A 26728-nucleotide genomic window follows, 5' to 3' on the forward strand; every position below is an offset into this window, starting at 1 on the left:
TTGACGAAGTCTAAAGTGAGTTCTGGCGGTAATCCTATTTGTTTCATAGATATATATATCTATTGACTTGTAGAACTGATAATGAATATATAGATATCAGACAATAAGGTGTGTTTAAGTATAGTGTGGTGTCTGAAATGCTATGTGTAGTCTTCCCCATAAAAGAAATTTATCTTTAGGTTTGAGGTCCACAGGTCTTGAGGAATTTGGAGAAAGCCTGAACAAATGGTAGGGTGATAGGTCACAGCTCTAAGTGCAACACTAAATTTGGGCTAGTGTCGTCTCCCTTCCTGTCACTGTATAACCGTGAAGAGCTGGATAAGAAAGCCAGATGCATTTTCTTTAGGTTTACGCAAACAACCCTCCTATATAAACGAGGAGATGAAGTTGCCTCAGCAGAAGAGATTCATATTGGCTCCGAATCTCTCTCCAGGCAGCAGAGAAGATTCACATTGGCCCCGAATCTCTCTCCAGGCAGATTGCTTTGCTTGTATTGATGCTGAACTTTTTGTATTAAACTTTTATATACAATCAAGACGGTGTCATCGGAGATTCCTTCATCATCTTCACATCATCGCAACCCCAATATACGACAAGACTTGGCGTCACGAACTTCGGACGTGCTGTGTCCTGCAGCGTCGCCGACAACTTCAGCTGACCTACTCCCGCACCAAGCCGGCAAAAGAAAAGGGTGAGCATTTCTCACATTATTGGGCGCTGGTACGTTCGTTGCTGCTGTTGTGTGCTGCTGTTTGGTCACACCGTAAATGATTCATCTGTGTGGGCATGTCATGATGTGTTGCTGTTGAGTGGAGCTCCGTTCTAAATTTGACTTTGTTGCGTAGTGCACAACGCAACAGGGGGGAGTACAATAGAGAATATAAGGAATATAAGGAATATAAGGAATATGAGTAAAAGAAAATGGAAAGTACTGAAGATAGTACAGAGTTAAAGTAAAGGTGTAGAATAGTCTGATTAGTAACGATAAGGTGAGCTAAATAACACCATGCGAGATTAATGAAGAAAGGGCCCTCATCTTCTTAACGGTAAGACATGTGTAGATTAGACGCTGCGTGAAAATAGACTTTAAGGAATAGTCGGATTTGGTTTAAAAAAAAAAGTAAGTAACAATCCTGGGCCCAGGAGTAATTGGTAATGTGTAAAAAGATGTAAAAAGGGATAAGGTAAAAGGATAAAGATAAGGAATAAGGTAAAAGGATAAAGATAAAGGAATAAAGTAAAAGGATGAAATAAGAGTAAATGCTTGTAAAGCAAATAGGAATAAAGGTAAGAATTAAAAGAAAAAGCCGCGGATTTGACCAAGCCCTCAGGGAGGCGATTCTAAATCGGCCTAAATCCTAGAAAGTCACTAAGTGAATTTCAGGTCAGTTCAAGGAACTGGAGATGTAGAAATAAAATTCAATTGTAAGTTTTCAGCAATAGTTGACGAACAGATGCTCGAATTAACCTCTCATTGAATAACTACACCTCAAAAGGTAGCATAAATTTAGATTTAAAAGGATAAGGAAGGAGCGGCTGAAAGCATGCTATAGGAAAAGTATGAATGAGTCGACTTGAAACTTTAGGATTGGATGCTGTCTGTGTCTTTGGAGTGATGCCAAAGTTCTCTGTGTGTGTGTGTAAAATCAGCTGCCGAAGTTCTCTGTGTGTGTGCGTAAGATCAGCTGTTGGAGCTCTGTGTGTGTATGTGTGTGAGATCAGTTGAGAGCGCTTGATCTGAGTGGTTTGTGTTGCTGTGTTGGTTTAAATTGAATAAATACATGTGGTTGAGTAATAAAGAGACTTACTATTTTATAATATAAGATATTTTGTTTTTAATCTGTTAAAGAACATTCATGAGCCCTATTGATGATAAAGGGACTTTATGATTTGATTAATTACATGAGCCTTTTTTGGGGACGCTTCAAATATTTTAATAAACCTAATGAGCCTCTGAAAGGAGGACATAATGATTGGTTAAACATGAGCCCCAAAAAGGACGTTTATAACTATTAAGAGAAATAAAGAAATCAGTGAGGATGTTTTGTGTGCATAAGCATGGATAAAACAAGAGAGTATTGGGAAACACTGCTTGGGGATAATAAAATACTATTAAAATTTGAGATGCTATTAGGGTGAATAAAATTTTGTATTGATGATGTCTGGTATGTGACTGTGCGCTGATGTTTGAAAAGTGGATGACTTCTGTCATAGATAAAACTGATCTAATGTGTTGGCAGATGTGCGTAAATTGTATTGAATTGTTATTTTGCTGTTATAAGGACTTAGTGGGATATTAAGTTTCTGTCTGTTTTTTCCCTTATCCACCTATGGTGTGTAAGGGAGAGGAGAGAAGAGAGACACAGACGATAAGCAGAGACGCTGACCAGTGTGTCCTACGGAGCGATACTTGCTGTGTGCGCCTCCTGATTCCAATCTGATTAAGGCCAGTGCAGTTTTATCCACAAACTCTTTAACCTATATCTGCATTTAAACATATGTATGTCCACTCATTTATAGTCATTATTATTGATAGATATTAGTTTTCTTTGACTTAAAGGCTTTTATAAAGATATTTCTCAATTAGGGGGGTGTTGGAGAAATACCTCAGTAAAGTGAGAAGATAAATTGAGCGAGTTGGGAGATCGTTAAAGTGTTACTTTTATAGCTCTGAGTTGGTTGTGATTGATGTTTGTGTGACACTTCTGGTGTTTGCTTGACTTTTTACAAACACTTAGTGGTAGAACATCTGGTTTTGTATGGTTTGTTTATGAACTCCTGCCACTTCTCCTACATCATGTGTTTCTCTTACACTAAATTGACTTAGATAAACATTTCAGTATTGCCTGGTATCCATTAAGCAACTTGAGACTCTGAGTTGTTTCCTTTTTAGCAGAAAACTACCATTGTCTATACTTGGACTAATCTGAGCGATCAGTTTTTGTACTTGTACATTTTTACCTTTAGTGCATTAGTACATCCATCTGTCTGCTTATATATGACATCTCACATGCTGTAGTTTTTTAACAGAGACGCTTGGCAAAACTCTGACCAGTTGATGAATTTAATTAATTCATGGAGTATGATGATTTGATTTAAACTCAATGCTGAAAGTTGCAAAAGTGAATTTGTTGTCTGTGTATGGTTCATTCTGATTTGAGCTTCATTGATAATTCAATTTTGTGATTGTTTGATGATTTGAGGTGAATGTGTGTGTGTTTGATGACAATTAGGTGGTTGTCTGGCTGTGAGTGGGAGCACATTTGCTGATAGTTTGTCCCTTGTTGGAACGCTAGATTTTTTGAGCTTTAATTCTGATTGACTTTTCTTTGTTTGCAAGACATTGAGAAAAGTGTGTTTACAATTTGATAGATTGTTTGTGTGCTGAGTCGACATTTTATGTGGACTTATTGTGGTAATCTTGCTATAATATTAATAAGTCCTTGATTTCTTTAGAGTTGGCAAATTAATTTCATTTTCTCTCACTGATTGTTATAACATAATGGCTTATTAAAAATCAATTAATTAATGAATTAAATTAAATTAAAAGAAACAAATAAAATAAAAAGTGATCCAATTAGCTTTAAATTGTCTTAAGTTTAAATAATTAGTTTAAAATACAATAAAGGGATATAAAGGCACCATTAAAATGTTTAAAAAGGACATTAAAACTTCAAAAGCACTCACTCCGGTTGATATAGTACAGAAAAATAACCCTTTAATTAAAGGCATAGGCATCGTAAAGTTATCAGAGAAATGGCATAAGCGTTGGCCTGATATTGACCAACCATGGCCAGTTCAGGGGACTCTTAACCCTGATGTAATTAAAATAATGCAGGTTCTTGTGTCTACATATAAGGCAAACCAAAGGTTCAAAAAAAGTAAGAGGAAAAAAACAAGTATGGAAGCTAAAGGTGGTTTGAGGATGAGAAAGATGGAAACTGAAAGTGATGATGATCAGAGTGACTCGGAGCAGTTGATAGGTGGATATGACTCTGAAGTCAGATGGATGCTGGCTAGAGCGGAAAAGAGAGGTGATATAACTTGGAGGACAAAGGACTTGGGAGATGCTAGCTCCAATGAGACTGGAAAAGTGAAGATCAACGATTCATTAAGATTATGATCTCTGCTCAAGGACAGGGACAGCCACAAATAGTGCGGATGACACATGAGTCAATCTACAGTGTTAAGGAGAGCTTAGACACTATGAGAGAGGAAATGCTGCAACAAGTTCCAGAATGCTTATGGTCACGACATAGTACTGATATTGGACTTGTGAAGTCAGCCCAACCGACGAAAGTTGAACTCCGACCAGGAGTCAGACCTCCTTGGAAGAACCAGTATCCACTAAAAGAAGAGGCAATCCAAGGGATTGAACCACAAATTGAAGGACTTCTGAAAGCAGATGTTCTTAAGATAACACAGAATCCTCAAAGTAACACGTCTTTGTTACCTGTGAAGAAGCCAGATGATTCTTATCGCCTGGTACATGATTTGAGAGCAGTAAATGAAGTAGTAGCTGATTCTCCAGCAGAAGTGCCGGATCCGCATACTTTGCTAACTCAAATTCCTCCAGATTCAACACATTTCACAGTATTAGATCTATGTGGTGCCTTTTTCAGTGTTCCACTTAGTTTAGAAAGCCAGGGTCTATTTGGGTTCACATATAAGGGACTATTTTATGAGTATAAGAGATTGCCACAAGGGTTCAAACATAGTCCACATATTTTCAATAAAGTATTGAAAGATGATTTGGCAGGGATAAATCAGGAACTAAAAAGCACTGTTGTTCAATATGTGGATGATATTATCATCTGTTCACCAGATAAAGAGACATGTCATAAGGATTCGATTAAACTACTACAGATACTGGCAGAGAAGGGGCACAAGGCCTCTCAGAAGAAGCTGCAGTACTGTCAGGAGAAAGTGGTTTATTTGGGTCAGACGATAACAAAGGGACATAGAAGTATTTCTGATAGTCAGTTAGAAGCTATTCGAAAGGCTCCAAAGCCTAGAACAGTTAGAGAAATGATGACATTTCTTGGTATTGCTGGCTATTCCTCAGCATGGATAGAGGATTATGCTAGTTTAACGGGGCCGTTGAGAGCTATGATTAAAGATACTGGCAATAATCAACTTCATGGTAATCTTTCCTGGACACAGGAAGGCCTTTTGGCATTTGAGACTATCAAACAGAGATTACAGGAGGCTCCAGCATTAGCACTTCCAGATTACACTAAGAACTTCTTGTTGTATGTGTCCACTTCTTCTGGGGGTAAATATGCGTGTGCAGTTCTTTGTCAACCAACAGGAACGGGGACAAGTCCACAACCTATTTCTTACTATTCCACTGCTTATTCAGAAGTTGAACTGGGACTACCACTGTGCTACAGAGCAATGGTGGGAGTTTCTTTAATGTATGATAAAGCATCATCTGTTACAATGGGTTATCCGGTAACAATTCTTACACATCATAGTCTCAGAAATCTCTTGAACTATGGTAAATACACATTGACTATGTCTAGGTTAAGAGACTATCATAGGCTTTTAGAGCAGGAAGATGTCACCCTAGCCAGGTGTGTCACGGTGAATCCAGCTGAGAGTTTGCCAACCCCAGAGGATGGTGAACCGCATGACTGTTTGCATGAAGCAGAAAAATACTCTAGACTTAGATCAGATTTGCAAGCCCTCCCTTTGCGTGAGGCGGATCTTGAGTATTGGACTGATGGATCTTGTTATCGTGTGGGTGATAAATTGAGTGCTGGCTATGCAGTGGTAAAAGCCCAAGGAACGGGATTTGTTGTTGAGAAGGCTGAAGTAGTGCCACAGCCTGCATCAGCGCAACTTGCTGAACTAGTGGGGCTAACTGAAGCATGTTTGTTGGCGGAAGGTAAGCGAGTGACAATATTTACAGATTCTGCGTATGCACATAATGTGTGTCATTTGTTTGGATCAGTGTGGAAGAACCGAGGGTTTAAGAAAACAGATGGTTCTCCAATACAACATCACGATCAAATAATGAAACTGTTGCATGCCATGATGAAACCTAAAGAGATAGCGATAGCTAAATGTGCAGCACATAAAAACGATGTATCAAAAGTCACACAAGGAAATAAAGCGGCTGACGAAGCTGCAAAGGCAGTCACATGTGCAGATAAATTGGGAAAGATCTTTCTAGTCACTCATGAAGTGGACTTAGAAGAAAAAATTACACTCAGAGATGTGATCTTAATGCAAGAAACTGCTGTTGCAGCTGATAAACAGCTTTGGCTAGATCGAGGTGCAACCCGAGATTCTACTGGACTTTGGAGAAATCACGAGGGGCTGATAGTAGCACCTCCAGACCTGTTGGGTCTGATGATTCAGGAAGCTCATGGGTTAGCTCATGTTGCAAGGGGGGAAGTTAGGAGAAAGATCACAAAGGAGTATGGTTTTTGGGCACCATACTTGCTTGAACAAATTGACTATGTTATTGGCAGATGTACCATCTGTTTGAAAAATAATATTCAGAGGGGTGTACCAGTACCTCCTGGTTACATTCCAACTCCGAGAGGTCCAATGCGTGAGTTAGTAGTGGATTATGTTGACATGATAAAACCAGTTGAAGGAAAAAGATATATGCTGGTTGTTGTGGACAGATTTTCACGATGGCCTGAAGCTTGTCCAACCAAGCGGAAGGATGCTCAGTCTGTAGCGAAATTTTTGTGTAGAGAAGTCATCAGTAGATGGGGACTTCCAGATCGAATTTCCTCAGACAATGGCAAAGAGTTCGTGGATAAGACGATAAAACTAATACTGCAAAAACTAGGAATTAAACAACGTCTCGGTGCGGTCTATCATCCGCCCTGTGTTTTTGGTATTTTTTATATATATAGAATGTTATTATAAAAGGGGGGAAATGGAAATAGTGACTCATAATTGGAAATAATGTGATGTCATGAATTATACATTTCTATGCATTTGATTGTTTCTGCAAAAGATACTGTTTGGTGTTTTCTTTTCTTTCCTCCTAGAACAATATTGGGGGATATGCTGAAGGGATTAAGACACTCAAACATGGACAATAAGAATGGACTGAAGGACTCTGAGCAAGGACACTGAGATAACATGTCTAGAAGTCACCACACCATCGACACTGCACTGAGAGTCGACGCTGCGAAGGAGCTGCAGTGTGATATATTCTTGTCTTTTCTTATATATTTTTTTGTTGTAATCTTTGATAATGCTTATGATAATCTTAGTACAATATAAATGTTTGACTTAGCTTTTAGTTCTTTTATTATTGTATGAGCAATATTTAACTTTTATAACATTTTCTTTTACGATAATCTTTGAAGAATGATGTTGTTACTGGGTGAATATATTGGGACCTCAGATTTTTTGATTGTTTTGATGTTTAGGGATATTGGGGCTAGGCAAGGACAGGTCCATTGGAAGGTGCGATGGGTCGACCAGCCTGAATTTGGACATTTTTTGATTTTATTTTTCTGAGGTTTCCATATGTATTTGTTTCAGTAATATTCATATACAGATTATTAAATTCTTCATTTTTTTGATTGGTCTGGAGTACTACGTGTGGCCGCCCAAGGCAGAGGGGCCGTGAGAGAATTTTCCTGTCTAGATTGATTGAGGGATGTTTCAGGAAAGATAGCTGCCTGACAGGTTTTTCACTCTCGCACTCCATAAAGTTACTTAATGTTGCTAAATCACAAATATAACATATATGTTATTATTTTTGTTTTTCGAGACTCTGCGCAGTCTCGAAGGGGGGAAATATGTGGTGTCTGAAATGCTATGTGTAGTCTTCCCCATAAAAGAAATTTATCTTTAGGTTTGAGGTCCACAGGTCTTGAGGAATTTGGAGAAAGCCTGAACAAATGGTAGGGTGATAGGTCACAGCTCTAAGTGCAACACTAAATTTGGGCTAGTGTCGTCTCCCTTCCTGTCACTGTATAACCGTGAAGAGCTGGATAAGAAAGCCAGATGCATTTTCTTTAGGTTTACGCAAACAACCCTCCTATATAAACGAGGAGATGAAGTTGCCTCAGCAGAAGAGATTCATATTGGCTCCGAATCTCTCTCCAGGCAGCAGAGAAGATTCACATTGGCCCCGAATCTCTCTCCAGGCAGATTGCTTTGCTTGTATTGATGCTGAACTTTTTGTATTAAACTTTTATATACAATCAAGACGGTGTCATCGGAGATTCCTTCATCATCTTCACATCATCGCAACCCCAATATACGACAATAGCATATTGGATACATTTTCCGAGCACGTCCAAAATAGAGTTAGAAAAAAAAGGAATGGTATATTATTTCATCTCAATTCAATATCTCTTATTAGGCAAACACATTAACTGCAGAGTAAGATAATGACAGTGTGCTGGTGACACAGAGATTCTTCCACCATTACATCCACACACATTGAAAATGGTTCTGCAATAAGACAAAGTGGTTCTTTTGGACCATCTGAATCTAAAGTGTGAAATCCTTATTTATCTTAAAAACCTCTTTATTGTAGCACACAGACGTTCTTTCCACGTGGTATATATGTTGAATTCTATTTCGCAGCATCCATTTTTACATTTTCTGTTCCATCTATGTACTGCATCACTAATGTGCTTTGGAAAGAAATGCACCTGCAACTTGTGTTTAAAATTAGTTTTTTGAAAATTGAGGTTAAAAACTGGGGCATATTTCACGCATGTGTGTGGTTTTCTGTGTGTGTGTGTGTGTGTGTGTGTGTATGTATGCAATAGGAATCAAGCAACATTCCACATTGAAGGTCAGCACACACACTCAAACACAAAACGTGGGGGAGTCGGGGAGAAGGAGAAGAAAAAAGTCGGCCATGTCTAACATTCCTTCAGCCGTCATGTGCCTGCCTGTTTGGCTTAAACAACTGAGCCATCCCCATCAATTAGTCTTGATGTTGGACTTTCATTGAGATTAAGTGACTAATATCAGTGCTTGCTCACAAGAAAGACACTTTTCACATCTGCCCAACAATCTGTTAAGTCAAAACACATGTGGTGATCCAAGGCAAAAAGCCTGCAAGGGGTCCTCTCTGCAATGAAAAACAGGTGCTCTACTTTTTGGCCATGTAATACCCCATTTAGCCTCTGGAGCAAAGGTTATCCAGCTAATAGCTGCCTTGTGGTGCACTGGGAAGAGCCGCGCACATGGTCGGAGTAAACATCTGGGACAGATTGTACATACTTGCAACATATGCTTCAAGTTCAATTAAAATGAGGCCTTGGCACATTTATTAATCTTTTTTACCTCTCCTCTCCTTTCTCTTCTTCCTTCTCTCCCTAAAGGCCTGTGCCATAAAAGAGGCCTCCTTTGACCCGTCCTTAATACTTACTCATACAATCTTAAGTTACCTCACATCCAATGTGAAAGACCTCATGTGCAATGTAAAAAGACAAATTTGTTAAGCCTTGAAACTCCATTTGTTCTCCAACACCAGGCTGGTGGGAGAGCAAAGGGAAGAGAGATAGAGAGAATTTGTGTCAGAATGAAAGGAAAAAAATGCAGGGAAGGGGACGATTGAAGGAAGGGAGGAAGGAGAGTGGGAGGAGAGAGAGATGTAGGTGAAGAAAAAAGAAAAATGCCCCCCTTTCAACTTCCCTACAGCTCAAATGAAATGCTAACAGTCGAGGGGAGCAATAGATCAAAATGTATGAAGCCAGAGTTGGTAAATTGTAGCCTTTGTGGCAGCTGTGCTATCCAGCATCCCAGTGCTGTGTGAGCACAGAGAGCAGGGCCTTCTTACGAGGAATAATCAGTTTGGCACGAAATCTGACGGAGGCTGCATAAGCTGCCACTGCACCTCATTTCAATATGAAAGTCCAAATGTATTTCATATAATCTGCAGTTTTCCAAATGCCTGTATTTGTATTTTATTTTCCCCGAGAGGTGGTTCGAAATGCAGCAATGGAGGGCAGATGTAAAGAAGGGGTTAAAAAAAATGGTTCAAGGTTGCCTGGTGCATATCTTCAGTCAGCGCCCCCCCCTGTATGTTTCAGCCTTGGAACTTCACAGCCATGAAACTTTGCCTCTGCATCTCTGTGGGAGAGGATGTAATGCTCACGTATCTTTGTGCACTCATCGCCCAACTGGCTGCCTTGTTGACTGATTGCCTGACTGGCTGACTCACTGGTGGGGATGACTATTTGGCCATCTGCACTATAACACTTTCTTTTTAACCCCTTTGTTACCTACTTGCACTTACGACCCTCACAGAGGTTGCAGCGAGGTTGCAGTTGCATAAGTTCATTCGGGACAAACTGTTTCCTCGAGCAAAATTAATTTTCAAATATCAAATTTCCTGGTCAAAGGCCTCGACAATTACCATTACAAACAGCAGTGGTAATTGTTTTGCTCCAAAAAGATTACCAAGCCAGATCAGCCAAATTACCACATCTTAGCCTGCTAACCTTCATATTGCTGGAGTGCGGCTGCAAGGCATCAAGTATCAGCTCGAATAATTTCAGATTCCAGACTGTTTAGTCAAGGTACTTTACAGTTTTCACAGTGAAAGATTTGGACTTCACTTAAAAGCTTAAGTTATGATTCTGCTCCAGTTGGAATTATTTTTTGCCTCAGACAACAGAGTAGGTGGATAAATAGCTTTACTGGCGCAATTACCATTAGCAAGTGGAACATTGACAAGGTGCTGTATCCTATCCAGTGGCATTTGTTTCAGTGGCTCGTCCTACAGCGTAAATGCACAGAGGCAGTAAAGCAGCCACCTGTTGTTACATGATAGTGTCTGGACAAGCCCAGATGCTGTTTTACTGGGACATAAAGGAGCAGTGAATGGACCTAAATACCTAACTAAGCATTTATATGGGTGTATGTTCTCAGGTAGCTGTCGATGTTGGTAACTTAAATTCAACTTAGTGTTATTTGAAGGGAAAAAAACAAGATGGTGCAGTAAATGACTACAGACACCACAGAAGAAAAAAAGGTGAGGAATATGCCATGTGTGCCAGCTACAGAGTAAACTTTTCAAAAGGTTAAAAGGTTGTACAATCTCTGTACATGTGTTTGCGCCTCAGGCTGCCAGAATAACTGAACAGGGGAGGAGTTGGGAGGGAAAGATGGAGTCATTTCATTTGTCTGTTTGCGTTTCCGGTCTGTGAAGCAGTGTCAACCCCTCCTGAGGCAGTGTGCCAATGAGTGTGTGTGTGCGAGTGAGTGGAAACGTGTTTATATACGAGAGCATCACTGACATTAGACATAATTACCTTGTCATCTTTGTCAAAATCCTCATCCTCGTCCTCCATCAGGTCCTCCATCGCTTGCTGACAGTTGTAACACAGAAAAGGGAAAAAAGAGAAAGAAAATGAGAAATAAAAATGTTTATGCAGCAGCTATAGTGCAGATAAACATTAGATAACACAGGGTTAACATCATCAGAGCAGCCACAGAGGCATATTAAAGCGGATTGGTTATGCATATGTCTGGCAAGAGTTTTTAAATGAGTATGGAACGGGGTGTGGAACTATCGGATTGGTGTGTGCTAATATGTCATGAGCTTCAGAATGGGTTTGAATTAGAATTTAATTTTAGAAACATTCCGTTGTTCAAATGTGTTGACACTTCTGGAAATGTAAGGAAACACTCTGGCTTTGAATTTCAACTGAGGATTAAAGTCTATTCATCCACTCAAATCACGTCGCAGGGCATTTAAATCTCGCACCATTCAGTGGGATGAGACAGCACAACTCTTCTTCTTCTGATTGTGCTCGTTCTCCTTTGACCTCTTTAACCCTCGGACTCATTTTTAACCCCGACCTCACCGTGCCCATACATTCATCTATCTATCGTGTCGCATGCTCTCACAGAGCGATGCTCCATGAAGAGAGTGGAGAGGGAAGCTTGCAGCACAGACAGCGAGTCGCAAAGAACAGCAACTATGTGCTTCAGTGGTCCACAACCGATGAAACAGGAGCTGGTGCAGCTCTGATACCCAGAGACACCACGATACATACTGTACAACACAAAGGGGAAAAAACAACACACATGTGCACGACTTCAGAACCACAAACACAAAAGCACATTTGGATAAATATACTGTGCAACATAACAATGGTGCATGATACAAGTTGCAGCCTCTCCTGTCATTCACAGTTAAATTCTACACATACATAAAAGGCTTCATGGAAAATCATATACAGGTCACTTATGTCTTTATGTGAAAACAAGCAATTACACAAATGCCTTGACATATATGAGAATCCCTGAACCAATCAGATCTGCTTGAGCCACTGCGTTTACTGATATTGTGTCTGGGCACTGTACAGTACCCGTGTCATTGTGCGTCTTTGCGCGAAAGCACAAGCTCGCAAGATGCTGAAAAAAACACAGATCACTGCTAAATCCCATCCACCCACTTTCTGTCAATCACACATCAAAGCCACAAGGTCATATTACTCCCATTCTACATAAACAAACAGCCATATCATAAGCCTTACAGCTGTCAACCACAGCATTCATCTTCTCGCATTGTTGTACCAGCTCCAACTCCCACGAACCTTCGCCCAGCTTTGACATCACCACAAGCCCCTAACCACCTCCAGAACAGCACAAACTGGTTTGGAGAAATCCAAAAATCATTACTTAACAAGACAATAGCTTTTGTCCGTTTTGTTTTCATTGGAATAAGGGGGGGAAACTATATGGCGGCTGACATAAGCCTCTTATGTAAATGCAGCTTCCCACACAAACAAAGAAGAGTTCAGAACAGCAGAGTTGAAAGGGTAGAGTCAATAGCGTGTGTGTGTGTGTGTGTATGTATGTGTTCTATCAATAGCTCTGAGTCACTAGGGCAAAGTGTTGTGCATGTGTGCATGCTACTCCTTGTTTTAACTGTCTGACTGTACAGCAACTAGTTATTCCCACTTCACTAAGACTCCGTCACTGTCTAGACAAATAAGCTTGACTTTTCACAGTTCACAGTCTCTTTATTGATACTGAATACATTGACTCTCCTCCGCCATTCAAATACCAGCGAGGGGAATTTTCGGTGCTCAGCCGAGGCAGAAGATGAAAACGTGATACTGTAAAATGAAAGCCTTCTGGCATCTCCTAACAAACGGCCTATAACTGTTTATAAAGTCATCATGGTTCCTCCCAAATCCTTTCACCCATGCCAAAATACAAACATAATGGATTCCTCCACACAGAGGCTTTGCTGGGGCACGCCTGGCACACGCTCCGAACTTTAAACAAAGGGAATGAGCATGAGCTAGCTGGAGAAGCATGACCTAGAGAGACAGAGAGAATGATAGAGTCGTTTGTCTCCCTACGCTCTCCGCTCTGCTCTCTCCCTTCCATCGCCTGTGGTTACAGGGAGAAGTCATGTTTCCCGCAATGAGACACAGTGTAAAATTAATAAATAAAAAGACATGGAACATGTCATCTGCCCTGAAGATTGCCACGGCTAAATGCGTGCAATGAAACTACTGTCTCAGTGAGGGAGGATATAAATTACCTCAGTGCAGCCGATGAATTCCAAACATCTATGTGTCTTTCTCTCCGTGCACCTCGCTCTATTTGCCTTATTCTTCCTCTCCTTCTAAGACCTGTTTGGTGTATGATATCATTTGTCTGCTTATCCCCCCATTATCATGTTGTTTGAATTACTATCATTACAACACTGCAGCATCAAAGCCTCGCTGTCGACAGGATCGTGTCGAGCTCGTGTTGCCTGCAGAGCTGCTCCAGTCAATTCAATATCTACTGAGGTGGGGATTAACATATTCAGACCTATTCAAATGATACAGGGATGATGCAGGCTACTCTTACAGATTACACTGTGCCCCGTAAATACATACAAAGATGGTGATAATATAAAGTACACACAAAGAATGTAAGTGACTACAATGACATTGAGCGTTCAGGCGGCAGTGAGAATATTAATGTGTCCGTTTGGCCTTAGTGGCTTCATCCAACGGATGATTTGCAAGTTTTAAGTTTGTGTTGCTGTGTGGCTCAGATTCCAGAACAAACTACATCACTCAGAGTTTCCATGAATCTATCCATGAAGGACACATCTCTGTGAATATTAAAAGGAAAAAACTATTGTGCATTATCTATTTTTCTTTACTGTCGGTGGAGCTGTAAAGTAGTAGGAGAAGGGTCACATCATAGCAAGTTCCCACAGAGCATCAAGATATGTATTAATTGAACTATGACAACTTCCCAAAATTCCCACCCATCGCTTTACAATTTGGTGACTGATACTTACAGAGCTGCAGAACAGGAGCTGTGACATTTTCATACATCTTTATGTGGGTGAACATATTTAAAACTCCCAAACCAGGAACCATAAGAGTACTGCACATTAATGCAAACCTGCATATATATTTATATATTTATACACATACATTTTAGTGGTTTATGGTCAAGACGTAGGACACACAGCTTGAAACTGAGACATTCCCAAGCTAACCAGGACTGTTGGTCACTGTAATTTTGATGTCGGTACAATTTTACATTCAGCCTTAAAGAGCAAAAATCTTTCTGTGATCCCCCCCCCAAAAAAAAAAAAAAAAACGTCTGAAGAAATAATGTATTGCAGTTGTAAAGTTTTGCAGTTTGGATCTGAGGGCGACTTGTGAGGGCGAAGCCATGCAGCACCAACTAATGTGATGAAGAAGTTGTTATAGTTAAATAGAATAGCAGGAAATATAGTTTTAAAAAATATATATTATAGCAGGAAAAACAGGTATACATTTCTAATAATCTATTGATTCCTGAGGGGAAAATTTGTATATCGTCCCTTTGCCTTCACAGGGAGCTTCTTGCACACTGTGGCACAACAGCGCCCCTTGTGTCTGTTCAAGGAAAAAGACGACACACTCGGGGGCAAAAGAGATCATTGTTCTGACCTTCAGCTTTCGAGACAGTCTAATGGCTCTGTAGTGTTGTGGTGAATGAGATGATACAAGGGATTCTAAGACCCTTAACTTACACTGATCAGCCACAACATTAAAAAAAACTATTAGTGATTTAATTTCATATTAGATTTTAGCAGTTTTTATTTTGCTTCATGGCTCTGTTAAGTAAAAAAACAGTCATAAGTTTATACAGTTTCTATATATATATTTTAATATTGTAGTTGATTGGTGTAAATCAGGGCAGCATTTCTATCTGTGCAGTAACTGTAGCACCGTCTTGGCTGAAGTTTGATGCTGTATTAGCTGTATGGTTTTACCTTACAGAGCTTAAAGTAACAAGAGCTTTAAACAGAAGCTACATCCAATTATGTGTAAAATAAAAAAAATAGCAAGGGTTACTAAATATTTAACTACACATAGATATCCATAACTATAGTGCATGGAGACAACGGAAGAGTTTAAACCACTTGACAAGTTTGGAACACAAAGTTTGTGGAAGGTTGTTTCATTCATGTGTGTAAAACAATATTCAGTCTGATTTTATGGAACGAGTGCACACACAGATTCACACCCACATACAGTTTGCTTATCTATACTTGTTTGGGACTGATTCCCAGTTATTCAGGAGAGCCTAACTAACCTAAACATAAGCTTAAATCTACTGTATCTCAGTTCACACCCATGACCTCAACCAGGACCTCAGGAATGAAATGCTGTCTCATACAGGGTTTTGGTGCCAATGAGGACAACTGGTACCAACAAGGTTGACCAGAAGAGATCCTGAAGAGGTAAAAAAAAAACATTTACACCAACACACAGCCCAGAGAGGGAAAGTAAAAATCTACTATCTGAAGTAGCCACAGTATTTTCACCATTTGCCTGAGAGCCTCTATACTGGCTCCTCTCTCTCCCTGGCCGGGCAGAGTTCCACTATCTCCCCTCCTAACCTTCCCAATGACAGCCGCAGGGGGAATTGACACCAAGGCAGACATCCCAGCGAACATGAAGATATACTTTCTCCTCCTTTTTTTATCCCATTCCTCTGTCCCTCCCTCCCTCCATCCTCCTGCTGCTCTTCCTCTTTGATACGTTAGGGGGTTTTAACCTCTCCAGCTGCTGAGGTTTGGCCGACTGGCTGGCTGGGGGATCTCAAGGCCCTACTTGGTATGCACTGTCCGTGAGCTTATGTGTATGTGTGTGAGCTTTGCGTGTACATATTGCCTACACCACAGTTTCTGCAGACTGGGGGAGGGCTGTGTGTCTGATAAGCGCTGCTAGCTGAGCCTGGCTGACCCACACAGGCCCTTCACAAGCTGTCAGAGCCGTGGCCCTTGGAGGGGGGCCCTTCCATCTGCACTGCCCAAGCCGTGGCTCACCCAGCAGGGGGCTAGATAGGGGTGAGGCTAGGGTGCTACCAGAGCTGGAGGCAGGGGGTGGGGGTGAGAAGGGCAGCTCCATATTCATGAAACACCAAATCTGTGAGCATTGGAAAAGATTGGCTGCTTTTAAACTGCCTCTTCAAGGCGGGAATGCTGTATCTTAATTCCACCTCGTAGTTCTGTATAAAAGGCACAAGCATGGGATGGGAGAAGGGTGGTTGTTCCTCCTTTAAGCCAGCAGTAGCGGTGATGGACACAGAGCCAAATCGATGTCTGTGTAAAAGGGGACGGGGAGAACAGCTTGAAGAGATGCTGATATTGTAGTCTCACACATCTCTGATCTTGGAATGTGGGCATGCCATATAAAATCACACATGGGGGCAGCAGCATGATAGCTTAGTAAGCCTAAGTGAAGCAGCATAAAAGCACAGTCACACACACGTGAATACAGGCAAATGACAATCACCTGCAGAGGAGAATTATGTATCATTGCTAACTGAATGTGGGCATTGATGTGGGACAAACAGGAATCAGTTGTGTGTAGTAGTGGTCGTGGTATCGGACGAGCGTGTTTTGGGTTGAGGCAGCCTGATGTCCGACATCATAAAGTACCAGCTGGTTCAAGTTAGCTAATATCCGGGCCTCCTCCATCTTGGCTCACCCTGAAAAGTACAGCCAGCGACACCCAAGTGGAGTCACTAAATGTAGGTGCTATTACTATCAAGTCGCCGATCAAGGTTCAACAACCAAAGCAAATGTTTTATCTACCACTCTCTCACACATAATGGAAGTGAACAGGAAGCAATGGTCACCACCGCTATATTCACGTGTGCAGGCATCCCTGTCTAATTACAGGATAAGTTAACCTTATTCTTTGACAAATCAGCAAGTGTGTTGAGTCCCAAAGATTCCAGCCGCTATTCAGAGGAATTCACAATTTCACTTGTTCCACCTGCATTGTTGAGTCAGTCCGTAAATGTCCCTCTTAAACAGATGCTACTGTCTTGTTGTTTGTTATACTATGAAAAAGAGAGAAAGAGCTGCTACATGGCTGATGTGCTATCTAATGCACGCAAACTCACAAACATCAGTCGGCTCAAGCTCAAAGTTTAAACTATAAAAAGGTGCAGCTGCAGCGGCTGTACTGTATAGACAAAACAACAACAACGAGAGGCACCGAGGCAGACATCTTGAGCTGCTGACGTTGTTAGCAAAGAGCACAGACAGTTACAAAGGTTCAGTGTGATGAAGGGAGTCAGACAAATGGAGGGAAAGAAAGTGAAAGAGAGACAACATGATGAAAAGGGAGGCTGGGAGGATTCCGCAGTGGCATTCCTGATGCTCCCGATGCTCCCGTCCCGCTTCAAACTATGCCCGTCGCCTGTCTTTCTGCCTGCCAGCCTGCCATCCTATCTGCCAGTTTAGCAGAGACAGAGAGACAGCGCGAGGAGCAGAAAGGAGCAGAGAGGAGCAGAGAGGAGCGTGGTGATGCCGGGGCGGCACGGGGGAAATCAGTGGGGCACAGGCGCTCCCAGTTAAAAGTGACATGACCTTTTGATTTTGTCACCTGTCACCAACTGCCATGTCTGACTCTGCACTGAGGAGTGCCTGCCATCCACCGCTGCTTGCCTATGCCTCCGTCTTTCTGTCGCTGCCTCCCTCTGAATGCCTCCCCATCTTCCTCTGCTCCCATTCCATCTCCTTTTCTCATTCTCCTTTTCTTTCCAGAGTTGCAGTTTTATGGGGGGGAAACGTGGAGGAGTGACTTTCTGCAGGAGTTGAGGTATAATAGGCAGCGATTCCTCTTTTTCCTTGCAGCTCTCCTAATATTTACTCTTCTCTACGTTCGTTGTGTGTGTCTCTTAATGAGGGCAGATGTCACGGCACAGTGTGTTTAGAGATGCAGAAAAGTTGGGGGGGGGTTGCGATACAAAATCAGGAAGAAAATAGAAAAGATAAAATTGGCAATGAAGTACAATGTTCAAATAGATCAGATATTATTACCAGGTTCTTTTTACACTAATGAACAATATACTGCTGTCATACTGGGTGTGTCACAGTCAGGGACGTGAAGATTAAGCTGGTACTAGTACTAGTTGAAGTAGATGGAGAACTAATAAAAATCAGTAGTAAATATTGCTTTATTTTTAAGGATGACTTACTTATATATTTGCTTTTATTGAAATGCTATGAATCAGGATGAAGAGCTGTGGTCAGCTCTATCTGCTCTGAAGTATCTTCATACCATTAAGGTCTTCTCTTCTGTAATGGCTTGGCAGATCCAGTGGGTGAATCTATGTAATGGACTAAAGTATGGCATAAAGAGGATGGTCCTCCAGTATGACGAGGCCTAATTGCCCATCATTCTGTGCGAGAGAGAGACATCACCAGTTTCGTATGAGCCCTCTACGACAGCCTGCACTGAAATTACCACCTTTATAACATCTGGTACGGACCTTTTTGGGCCAACTGAACAGCAAGGAAGGAGTTCTACTGGGATGTGTCCCTGCTTGTTAATCTCAATGCACATCATATAGACTCACGCAGGCAGACACACACATGAACATGACACGCTGCTACGGAAATATACACACACGTGTGTACACGCACGCCTTGCAGCCTTTTTCCTCTCGCAGCACAGCCGCCTGTCCTCTGATTGACCGAGTCCAGCCTGCTGGCAGCTTCCTCTGCAGCAGGCTTGGGATGGATTGACGCTCCAAACTGTTTCAGGTTTCAAAACAAGATAAAGATGGAGAGGAGATGGTTGTGTCATTAAAGCGCTTCTCCCAGTCCGAACAATAGGTGAGACTCACTTGATAGTATATTATCGGCTTTGAATGTCAAAGTAGAAGCTGGATCATCCTCTGCATATATTCAGGAGCATTAAAGGGCATCTTCTTTGTTTGTTTCATTCAGCGTGTTGCAGCGTAACACACAGGTCAGCGAACAGTGTTGAGGAGTCAGGGTTCATGGGTCCGAGTGATACATGATAAGAGAGGAGGTCGGCGACCCTGCTGCTGCGTCGCCTCCTTTAAATCGCTGTTCTGAGGAGGCTCTGACTGCTTAGCAGGTAGCGGTCAAGGTTGGGGCGAGGGTTAGGAGCTCTGATCCGGGATCTGTTTGCAAAGCAGCGTGTAACCACACAACAGTCAGTGACCCTGAGTGCTGAATTACAGCATGTAAAAAAACACTGCGTTTGTTTATTTGCTATCGACAGCGCTAAGGACTGTGGTTGTGGTGTAAAAATCGGAGAAGGATCCCCACCTTGAACCCATCATGATGAAGCAAGACCCTTCCCTTCATTAAGAAGTCTGTACTCTAGTGTATACTTTTGTTTTCTCTCTTTCTTCCCTTGGCCTATCCCCCTCTCTCTCTCTCCCGCTCTCTCTGTTTCACCCTTCAGAGTGAGTTCAGCGGAGATTCCTTTGGCATTACCCTCACCCCAGACTGCTGGAAAACCACAGCGCTCCGGATGCTGACCCTTGCTCGGCTCAGCACAATGCTTTAATTTGGTGTGTTGTTTAAAGTAATTAGAAAGCCCCCTTTCCCTTGTTTTCTTTTCTATTCTTCTCTGTTCCCTGCCAAGTGCGAGGGGGAAACAGTGAGTCGTCCATGACTTCAGCTTGATAAAGACTCGGAAGATGAATCCGGGGGACCTGGAGAGGAAGCAAAGAACGCAAATACTGTATGCTCCCACCCCCCTGCATCCCCGCTGACTGGGAAACTCTGTCTCAAAACAAACAGGGACAAGACTCGGGGGAAACTTTTGTCTGAACGTGTGTGTACAGCATTTGCAAACAAAAATGCAGGAAAAATAATGAACACTTACACCACCGCACATTAGTTTTACTGTACATATTCCAATTTGACACAGGGAAGTAATCTCAACACTGAAGGAGGCAGAGAGTTGATGATCGAGGAAGGAGAGAGGGTTCGTCGCATTCACCGATCCCGAGGTGGTGGGACTGCGGCGCAGAGACGATGATTGTCAGAGAATCTTCTTTGTGTCACCTGTGCTTTTCTGTACTTTTCCGTGTTACTGTCACAGCGGCAAGACAAGGAGCATTATTGGTGGTAATCTTTGACAATTAATCTCACTTTCATCAGATATGTTGCTGCAAATAATGTTTGCACGTAGTCCTGGAAACTTGTGTATGCACACATTGACACGTCTCTTATAGTTTGTATAAGCTGCTGCTGTCCCGTTCTCTTGCCTCTGGCTGTCTAACCACCAGTACATTTCTCCACATACCTTCTTAGTCAATATAAACACTGACACACACACATCCAGTCAATACTGTCCAATCCAGACAGTGGAGATATTTAATCAAAGATATTACCAGATATCATATCATTTCTATCACTGCTACATAAAATGTTCCTTGGTGATCAGGCCACATATCCTCAAACCACATTCTGAAGATGATGATATTTAAACAAACTCCAAAGGCAGATTCCTTTGGGTTGGACTGTAACTAGAGAAATCCAAAAGACTAACTACAAGAGAGTCAACAAGAAATTGAAATAAGTTATAGGTTTTCAAATTGAACGTTTGAATCAGTGACTTCAGGATTCCTTGTCTGGATGTAAAATTGCCCGTGAGTCAAGCATCGTGACGCTACAACAAATATTAGATATTCAAAACAGTGAAACTACAAGATCCTAAGACAGCACAGTAAATGTCCATATCTCCTCTTTTCTCTGAGCATGGGAGAACTTTGCGTAAACGTGTTATCTCACAAAAAGGCACTTGCCATGCAAGTATCAACAGTATCACCATGTCTTAATGTTCCAACCAATTCCTGAGGTACTTGAGACACAATGGTCCCTTTCAAGTAGCGGAGAAAAGCAATTTTACATGAAGTGGGAGTTACATGTACTTATTTGTATGTGAAGTGAGTGGCACATTATGAGGATGTGCATGGGAAAGGAATATCATTAGGTTTGGATAAATACAAGCAGCAGGTATGTGGGGACAGATCATCATGCCAGGGTTTGTCTTAATAGTGAGTGATTATTTTTAAGCAGGCAATGTCGCCATCTACAGGAGGGGAAAGACCCCTCTGAAGTGTCATTCACAAATAAAGGGTTTTACTTTGACTATGAACCTGTTTACTTTTAAAAACCTTATATTCTTAACTCAAATCATTATATCAAGTCAAATATACTGAATTATTATAAACGTAAAGTATATTGACTGGGTTGATGTGAAGTAATACAAGGCTTGTGGTTCTCGGTTTGCATTTTGCAACTCTTTTACAGATCAACATTACATGTGGAAATAGAGGCTTATAAAAAGAGATGCTCAGCTCTGAAGACTTACCAAATTAAATGTTGTAAGTAATAATGTACAGTTCACAGCTAATTCCATTTTCTGTGCAATATTATGACACACAGCTATGAGTTTTGCTTCATTGTAATGACTGAATCTAATATCTCCTCCAAATCCAATCAAACTCCAAGAATCCTTATGAAGAGATAAATACACACATATAGAGGGTGAGCGAGTGTAAGAAAATCTAAGGTCTGTTAACTGGTTATTTCCAACGGAGTCTGGGAAAAAGGTACTTATTAAAATTAATCACTTCGTTGTTCACGCTCACTCCGTAGTCCAGTTCTCGCTCACTCTCGTTTTTACTCTCTACTCTCCAAATGTGCCTGGCCATGATTAAAACATGTCTGTTTCTCCATGACATTGCTTTGACATCATTTAATTGGTATAAGAGATAAAAATAAATGAATTAAATAAATATACTACCAGGTAAGTGGCGTAACGTAGCTCAAGGTGACAGCCTATTATTTCTCCTTTTTCTTTGCCTGAAAGGAGGCAAAGTGAGAAATGTGAGATTGCACCGAGAATGCAGCACCTCAACGGGGAGATGGAGTAAGTAAAAAAAAAAATGAAGCACAAAGATTTTTTTTAAATTTAATTCCAATTTGCTCCAAGTTTATGATTCCAATTTAATAAAAGATATGTTGTAAATTAGTTTTTTACCTTTATGCTGTTTCTATAAAAGAAGTATTTTGATTTCTCGTTCATCAGGGATGAATTGTATGTAAACGTGATGGACGTCGTAAATAAGATGAGCGCGTAAACGTCTCCACGAGACAATGGTGTCTGAGTGTTAACCCTGCATTGTCTACGAAAGGGGGCTTTTACAGTGAAATGAAAGAAAGGCGGAGGGATATCGAGAAGCGATGTGTTACTCACCACATCTTGCCTGGTGTCCTTCCCCGAAGCGATGAGGATGTAGTTCCAGGCCAACGGCAGAAGCAACGCCAGCGGGATCATGTAGAGCTCAAAGTTCCAAACGAGGATGACAAAAAGCTGATGAGAGAGAGAAAAGACGAAACCCTTAGGAAAAGAAAAGCGAGACAAAAACGTGAGGGCGGCATGGGTTGAGGATGTATACATTCACGACCCCATCCTGAACCCGCATGGAGGGAAAGTCCTAAGAACGTACGCCGACCATATGTGCAACTGGAAGCAACGCTCAAACACATTCATATGCAGAATCATAACCACCGTGGAACAAAGCGTAAAAATAAGGTTGTGCTTCAACAAAAGATACAGGCCTGGTGTCGTTGGGCAGAGGTTCAATACCCTGACCCTCAAGGCTTTTCTGAGGCCTCCAGCTGTGGATGAGGACGACGAGGAGGAAGACTACGAGACGTCAGAGCCTCTTTCCTCCACGCCAATCATCCCAGAGGCTGAGGTCATGTACCATTTCAGCTGCGGCGCATCAACGCTGACCCTTCCACACTGACGCCCATACCCCAGCATCTGACCTCACACACCCCACACCCCGAGTCCCTAACCCTGTCACTCCAAGCTCCAATACCCTCTCTCTTACCCCAAAAGACTCATATGCCCCATCCCTAACCTTCTCTGCACCCATCTGCCAAAACCATAACCTCTATACCTCCCCTCTCATCACCAAACAAGAAAAGTACCATCTCAATATTAACCTCTTGCTAAAAACCTGTATTCTTGTGTTGCCAGGGCTCTTAAGCCTCTGACAGCAGATTATTGTGGTGCCTGAGTGAATATAACTGTGGGAAAGTGAAAGTGCAAATGATGGAAGCTTGTTATTTCACGGCACTATTGAATTTATTGTGAGAAAGCAATTTGTGAAATATTGTTGAAAAATGAAGATAATTCTGGGAGAATTAATACAAATTTTCTAGCGATAGTATATTTATAATATTTGATCTTTTTTTATAATTTCAATCTTGAAGCACAAAGATTTTTCAAGGCTGATAAAACCTAAGCAGCAGTTTTAAGAAATGCTGAAAATGCAAACCATGGCTAATGCTCAATCTTTACTTGCAGAACATATTTATCATATTCAAGTGCAAGAAATCCATTATTTCAAATAAGAGCAAAGAAGATTTGAAAAATAATTACTCTGTGTGGAAATGCATTGCTGTTCAACAGTCAGCTTTGATGGGAAACTTTAGAGACTGAAACTGAGACTATGACTGTATAAGGCAGATTTACTGCTGTGTGTACCAATTATGATCTATGATAAGAGAAACAGAGAGCTGAGTAATCAACAATCAAACTGTTTTATTTCTGTGTGTGTGTGAAATTCAGGATTCAAGCTCCTCACTATGTTTAATGTGAATATGAAGTTCAACAGCTCATCAAGACTGTGTATGCAGATCTGCTGAGACTGTAGTGGAGCCAGTCGGACAACACGCCGCACACATTCTCACGCACTGTGCAGTCAGTGCTTCATATTCTTTTCACCCACACACACACACACACACACACACACACACACACACACACACACACAATGAAAGAAATGCATCTGAATATCAATGCAAGCAACTCCTCACAATAACATCGCAATCAAACAATTCAATTATTTCAACTTCTCACATGGAAACGTTTGAATGGTTCATATCCAAACTTTTTGAGTAGATCCAGGAACTTCATGCAAAATTAACAAACAGACACTGAGTGTGCAAAGCAAAAAATAAATACATTAAACATTAGAAATGACCAGAGCATTTGCATAATGCACACAGTAAAATTTCATCATCAATCAAACCTGAATGGCCTTGGTGCAACAAGCAAATTCTCCCAAAAGGATCAAAATCTTTCTCCATCTCTCTCAGGCTCAAAATCCCTTTCAAAACACACACACAGACTCTTTTCTCTGACACAGCTGTGTACGACTGTGCTAAAGAAGCTATTTAATAATTCATCTTTGTATACTAATAAAAAACACAACCACTTCCCTTCATTCATCATGAAAAGCTGCTAGAACTGTGAAAGCTCAGAAACAGAAACTCATTCACAGACAAACAATACAAAAAGTTCACACAAACAATTTCCCCCACAAAATGCAACCATTCTAAAATTACACATCTTCCCCAAAATTATCATAATTTACAAATCTGTAGGATCTGCTGATGAACACTGGAATAATGTGGAGAAACATGAATCCAGTCAGACAAACAAAGGAGCTCACTTGTTTTAAACCTATTCTGGTAGATGCTATAAATAACTGCGCACTTATAAATGTCTTCATGCACATCCTGCTCCTTTCAAAAGCTCTGCTATAAATATAACCTACAGTAGTAGTGCATTGTACGGTAAATATATTTCTCTAATCTAATGTTATTGTTACCACACAATAGACAAATTAATTTCTCCTCACTGTCCCGATGTTTATATGAAACCCCAAAACCCTCTGTATATTTTCTTTTAAATCTCACTTTCTTCACCATATGCCTGAGGTTGTTTAACCTGTCGTCTCCCTTTATTCCTCCATTTGGTTAAAGTAGCTGAGGGCGAAGTTTTGACTGGCAGCTCTAGGAACCGGACACCTAGGCTCAGCAGTGGCCAGCTCTGCCCCGTCTCCATACCCCCCGGCTGGGTAATAGGGGCCCTGCAGTGCCTGGACCTTTCCTTCTAGACTGGGCAATCACAGCCACCCCCCATCGCTTGCTACACCAGATAGCAGGCTCTTCGCCTGGGGAAGAGAGAGTGGGAAGCAGCCTGCTGTGGATGTCAGTGACCGGAATAAGGCAGAGAGGGAAAAAAAAGACGATGGAAACGTGCTGGATCGAAGGGAAAAAGGGGGGGGGATGAAAAATGAAGCTCCAGATGTAGTGTGAAGGAATAATTTGTAGAGAGTTTGTTGATAGAGACACATTATGTCGTGATAGAGAGTGAATATCTGAACACTCGTGCACACACTAACTCCTGCTTTTCTTTACCAGTTCTGCTGAACTCTTGTCTGTGTGGTAAAGTAAAAATATAACTCAGTCAGTGTTTTGTCTCTCTGTATATAAACATTTATTATTTAAATTATGCAAACTCTAATATTAAGTTTGGAGAGCATTAAAAAAGGAGATTAATAAAACAAATGTGCAACTTATATTATATACACAAAGGTGTATTGTATTCCAACAATTGTAACAAATATCATCAAGACTTTTATGAATAGAAGTTATCGATATCAATTTTAGTTTTGTTTATTTGTTTATTACTGGACATTTGATTTGTCACTTAAACGACCTGCTGTTGTGAAAAAATAAAAAAGGTCAGATCTTTTTTTTCTCAGTCACAATCTATTTAAAAATGATTTGCACTTCAATAAGTCTCTGGTGAAATCCACAGAAATGTCCCAACAACAAAACAATTCAATTGTCACTAAACAAAGTAAAAATAATATTTTCCACTGTCAAATCTGATGAAACATTTCAAACACAGCTGAAGGCTTTGTCTGAACTGGGCAAACTTCACATCTGAGCGTAAGTTTAAAATTCAAATGAGACATGTAATTAAAATAGACAACCACAAACACGAACAAAGCAAAAACCATGGCTCGATAATTTGTAATATTTGGGCTAAAATACCCACACACAAATTCAGCAAAATAAATTATTTTGACAAGTAGTTGAATTTCATGTTGTCACAATCTTTGATGCTTTCTCTTAATACTAAGAATCCCCTGAACTTGAGAGGATATATTAAAAATGTAAAAAAGAAAAGGGAACATGTTTTATTCAAGCACTCAGCGAGGCACGTTGAGAACTGTATCTCGCATTATTTGTTTCAAAACACAAGCCGTGTCCTTACAGCTCTGAGCCGCAGCACTGTGGGAGGGTAATATTCAGTACTTTGGCTTACATTAACCACACACCAGGCTAACTTTCCCCCTGCTCTGTCTCAGTGGAGTGAAACTGAAGTTTGGATTTCAGAGTTCCCCTTTATCTTTCTTACATCAACTTCCATGCTGGCACTAAGTGTTGCCAGATAGCAACTAGAAGTCCTGTTAAGTTCGAAAGAACTAAAGAGAGGGAGGGAGACTGTGTCCTGTTAGTGACCGGACCTTACCCATCATTCAGTGGTGCTAGACTGCCCCCTGCTGTACTCCTGCAGAACATAGATCTACAGCACAAGTAATTCTCATCATA

At 41.1% G+C, this 26728-nt stretch overlaps 1 protein-coding gene across 12 annotated transcripts in view; it reads right to left on the reverse strand.

Annotated features, from left to right (window-relative positions):
* The window catches only part of mctp1a (multiple C2 domains, transmembrane 1a), a 138979-nt gene that overhangs the window by 21271 nt on the left and 90980 nt on the right, over window positions 1-26728 (reverse strand). For 11 of the 12 annotated variants that reach the window (XM_069523926.1, XM_069523928.1, XM_069523920.1 and 8 more), the window contains 2 exons: window positions 22503-22619; window positions 11256-11312 (listed from right to left, as the gene is read on the reverse strand). In XM_069523926.1, the coding sequence (XP_069380027.1) occupies window positions 11256-11312; window positions 22503-22619 (174 nt within the window). Of the gene's footprint in view, window positions 1-11255; window positions 11313-22049; window positions 22109-22502; window positions 22620-26728 lie in introns of those variants that run through there. The other variant, XM_069523924.1, reaches the window with a different exon arrangement.

The sequence above is a fragment of the Paralichthys olivaceus genome, chromosome 4 (genome assembly GCF_024713975.1).
Source record: "Paralichthys olivaceus isolate ysfri-2021 chromosome 4, ASM2471397v2, whole genome shotgun sequence".
NCBI classification, from domain to species: domain Eukaryota; kingdom Metazoa; phylum Chordata; class Actinopteri; order Pleuronectiformes; family Paralichthyidae; genus Paralichthys; species Paralichthys olivaceus.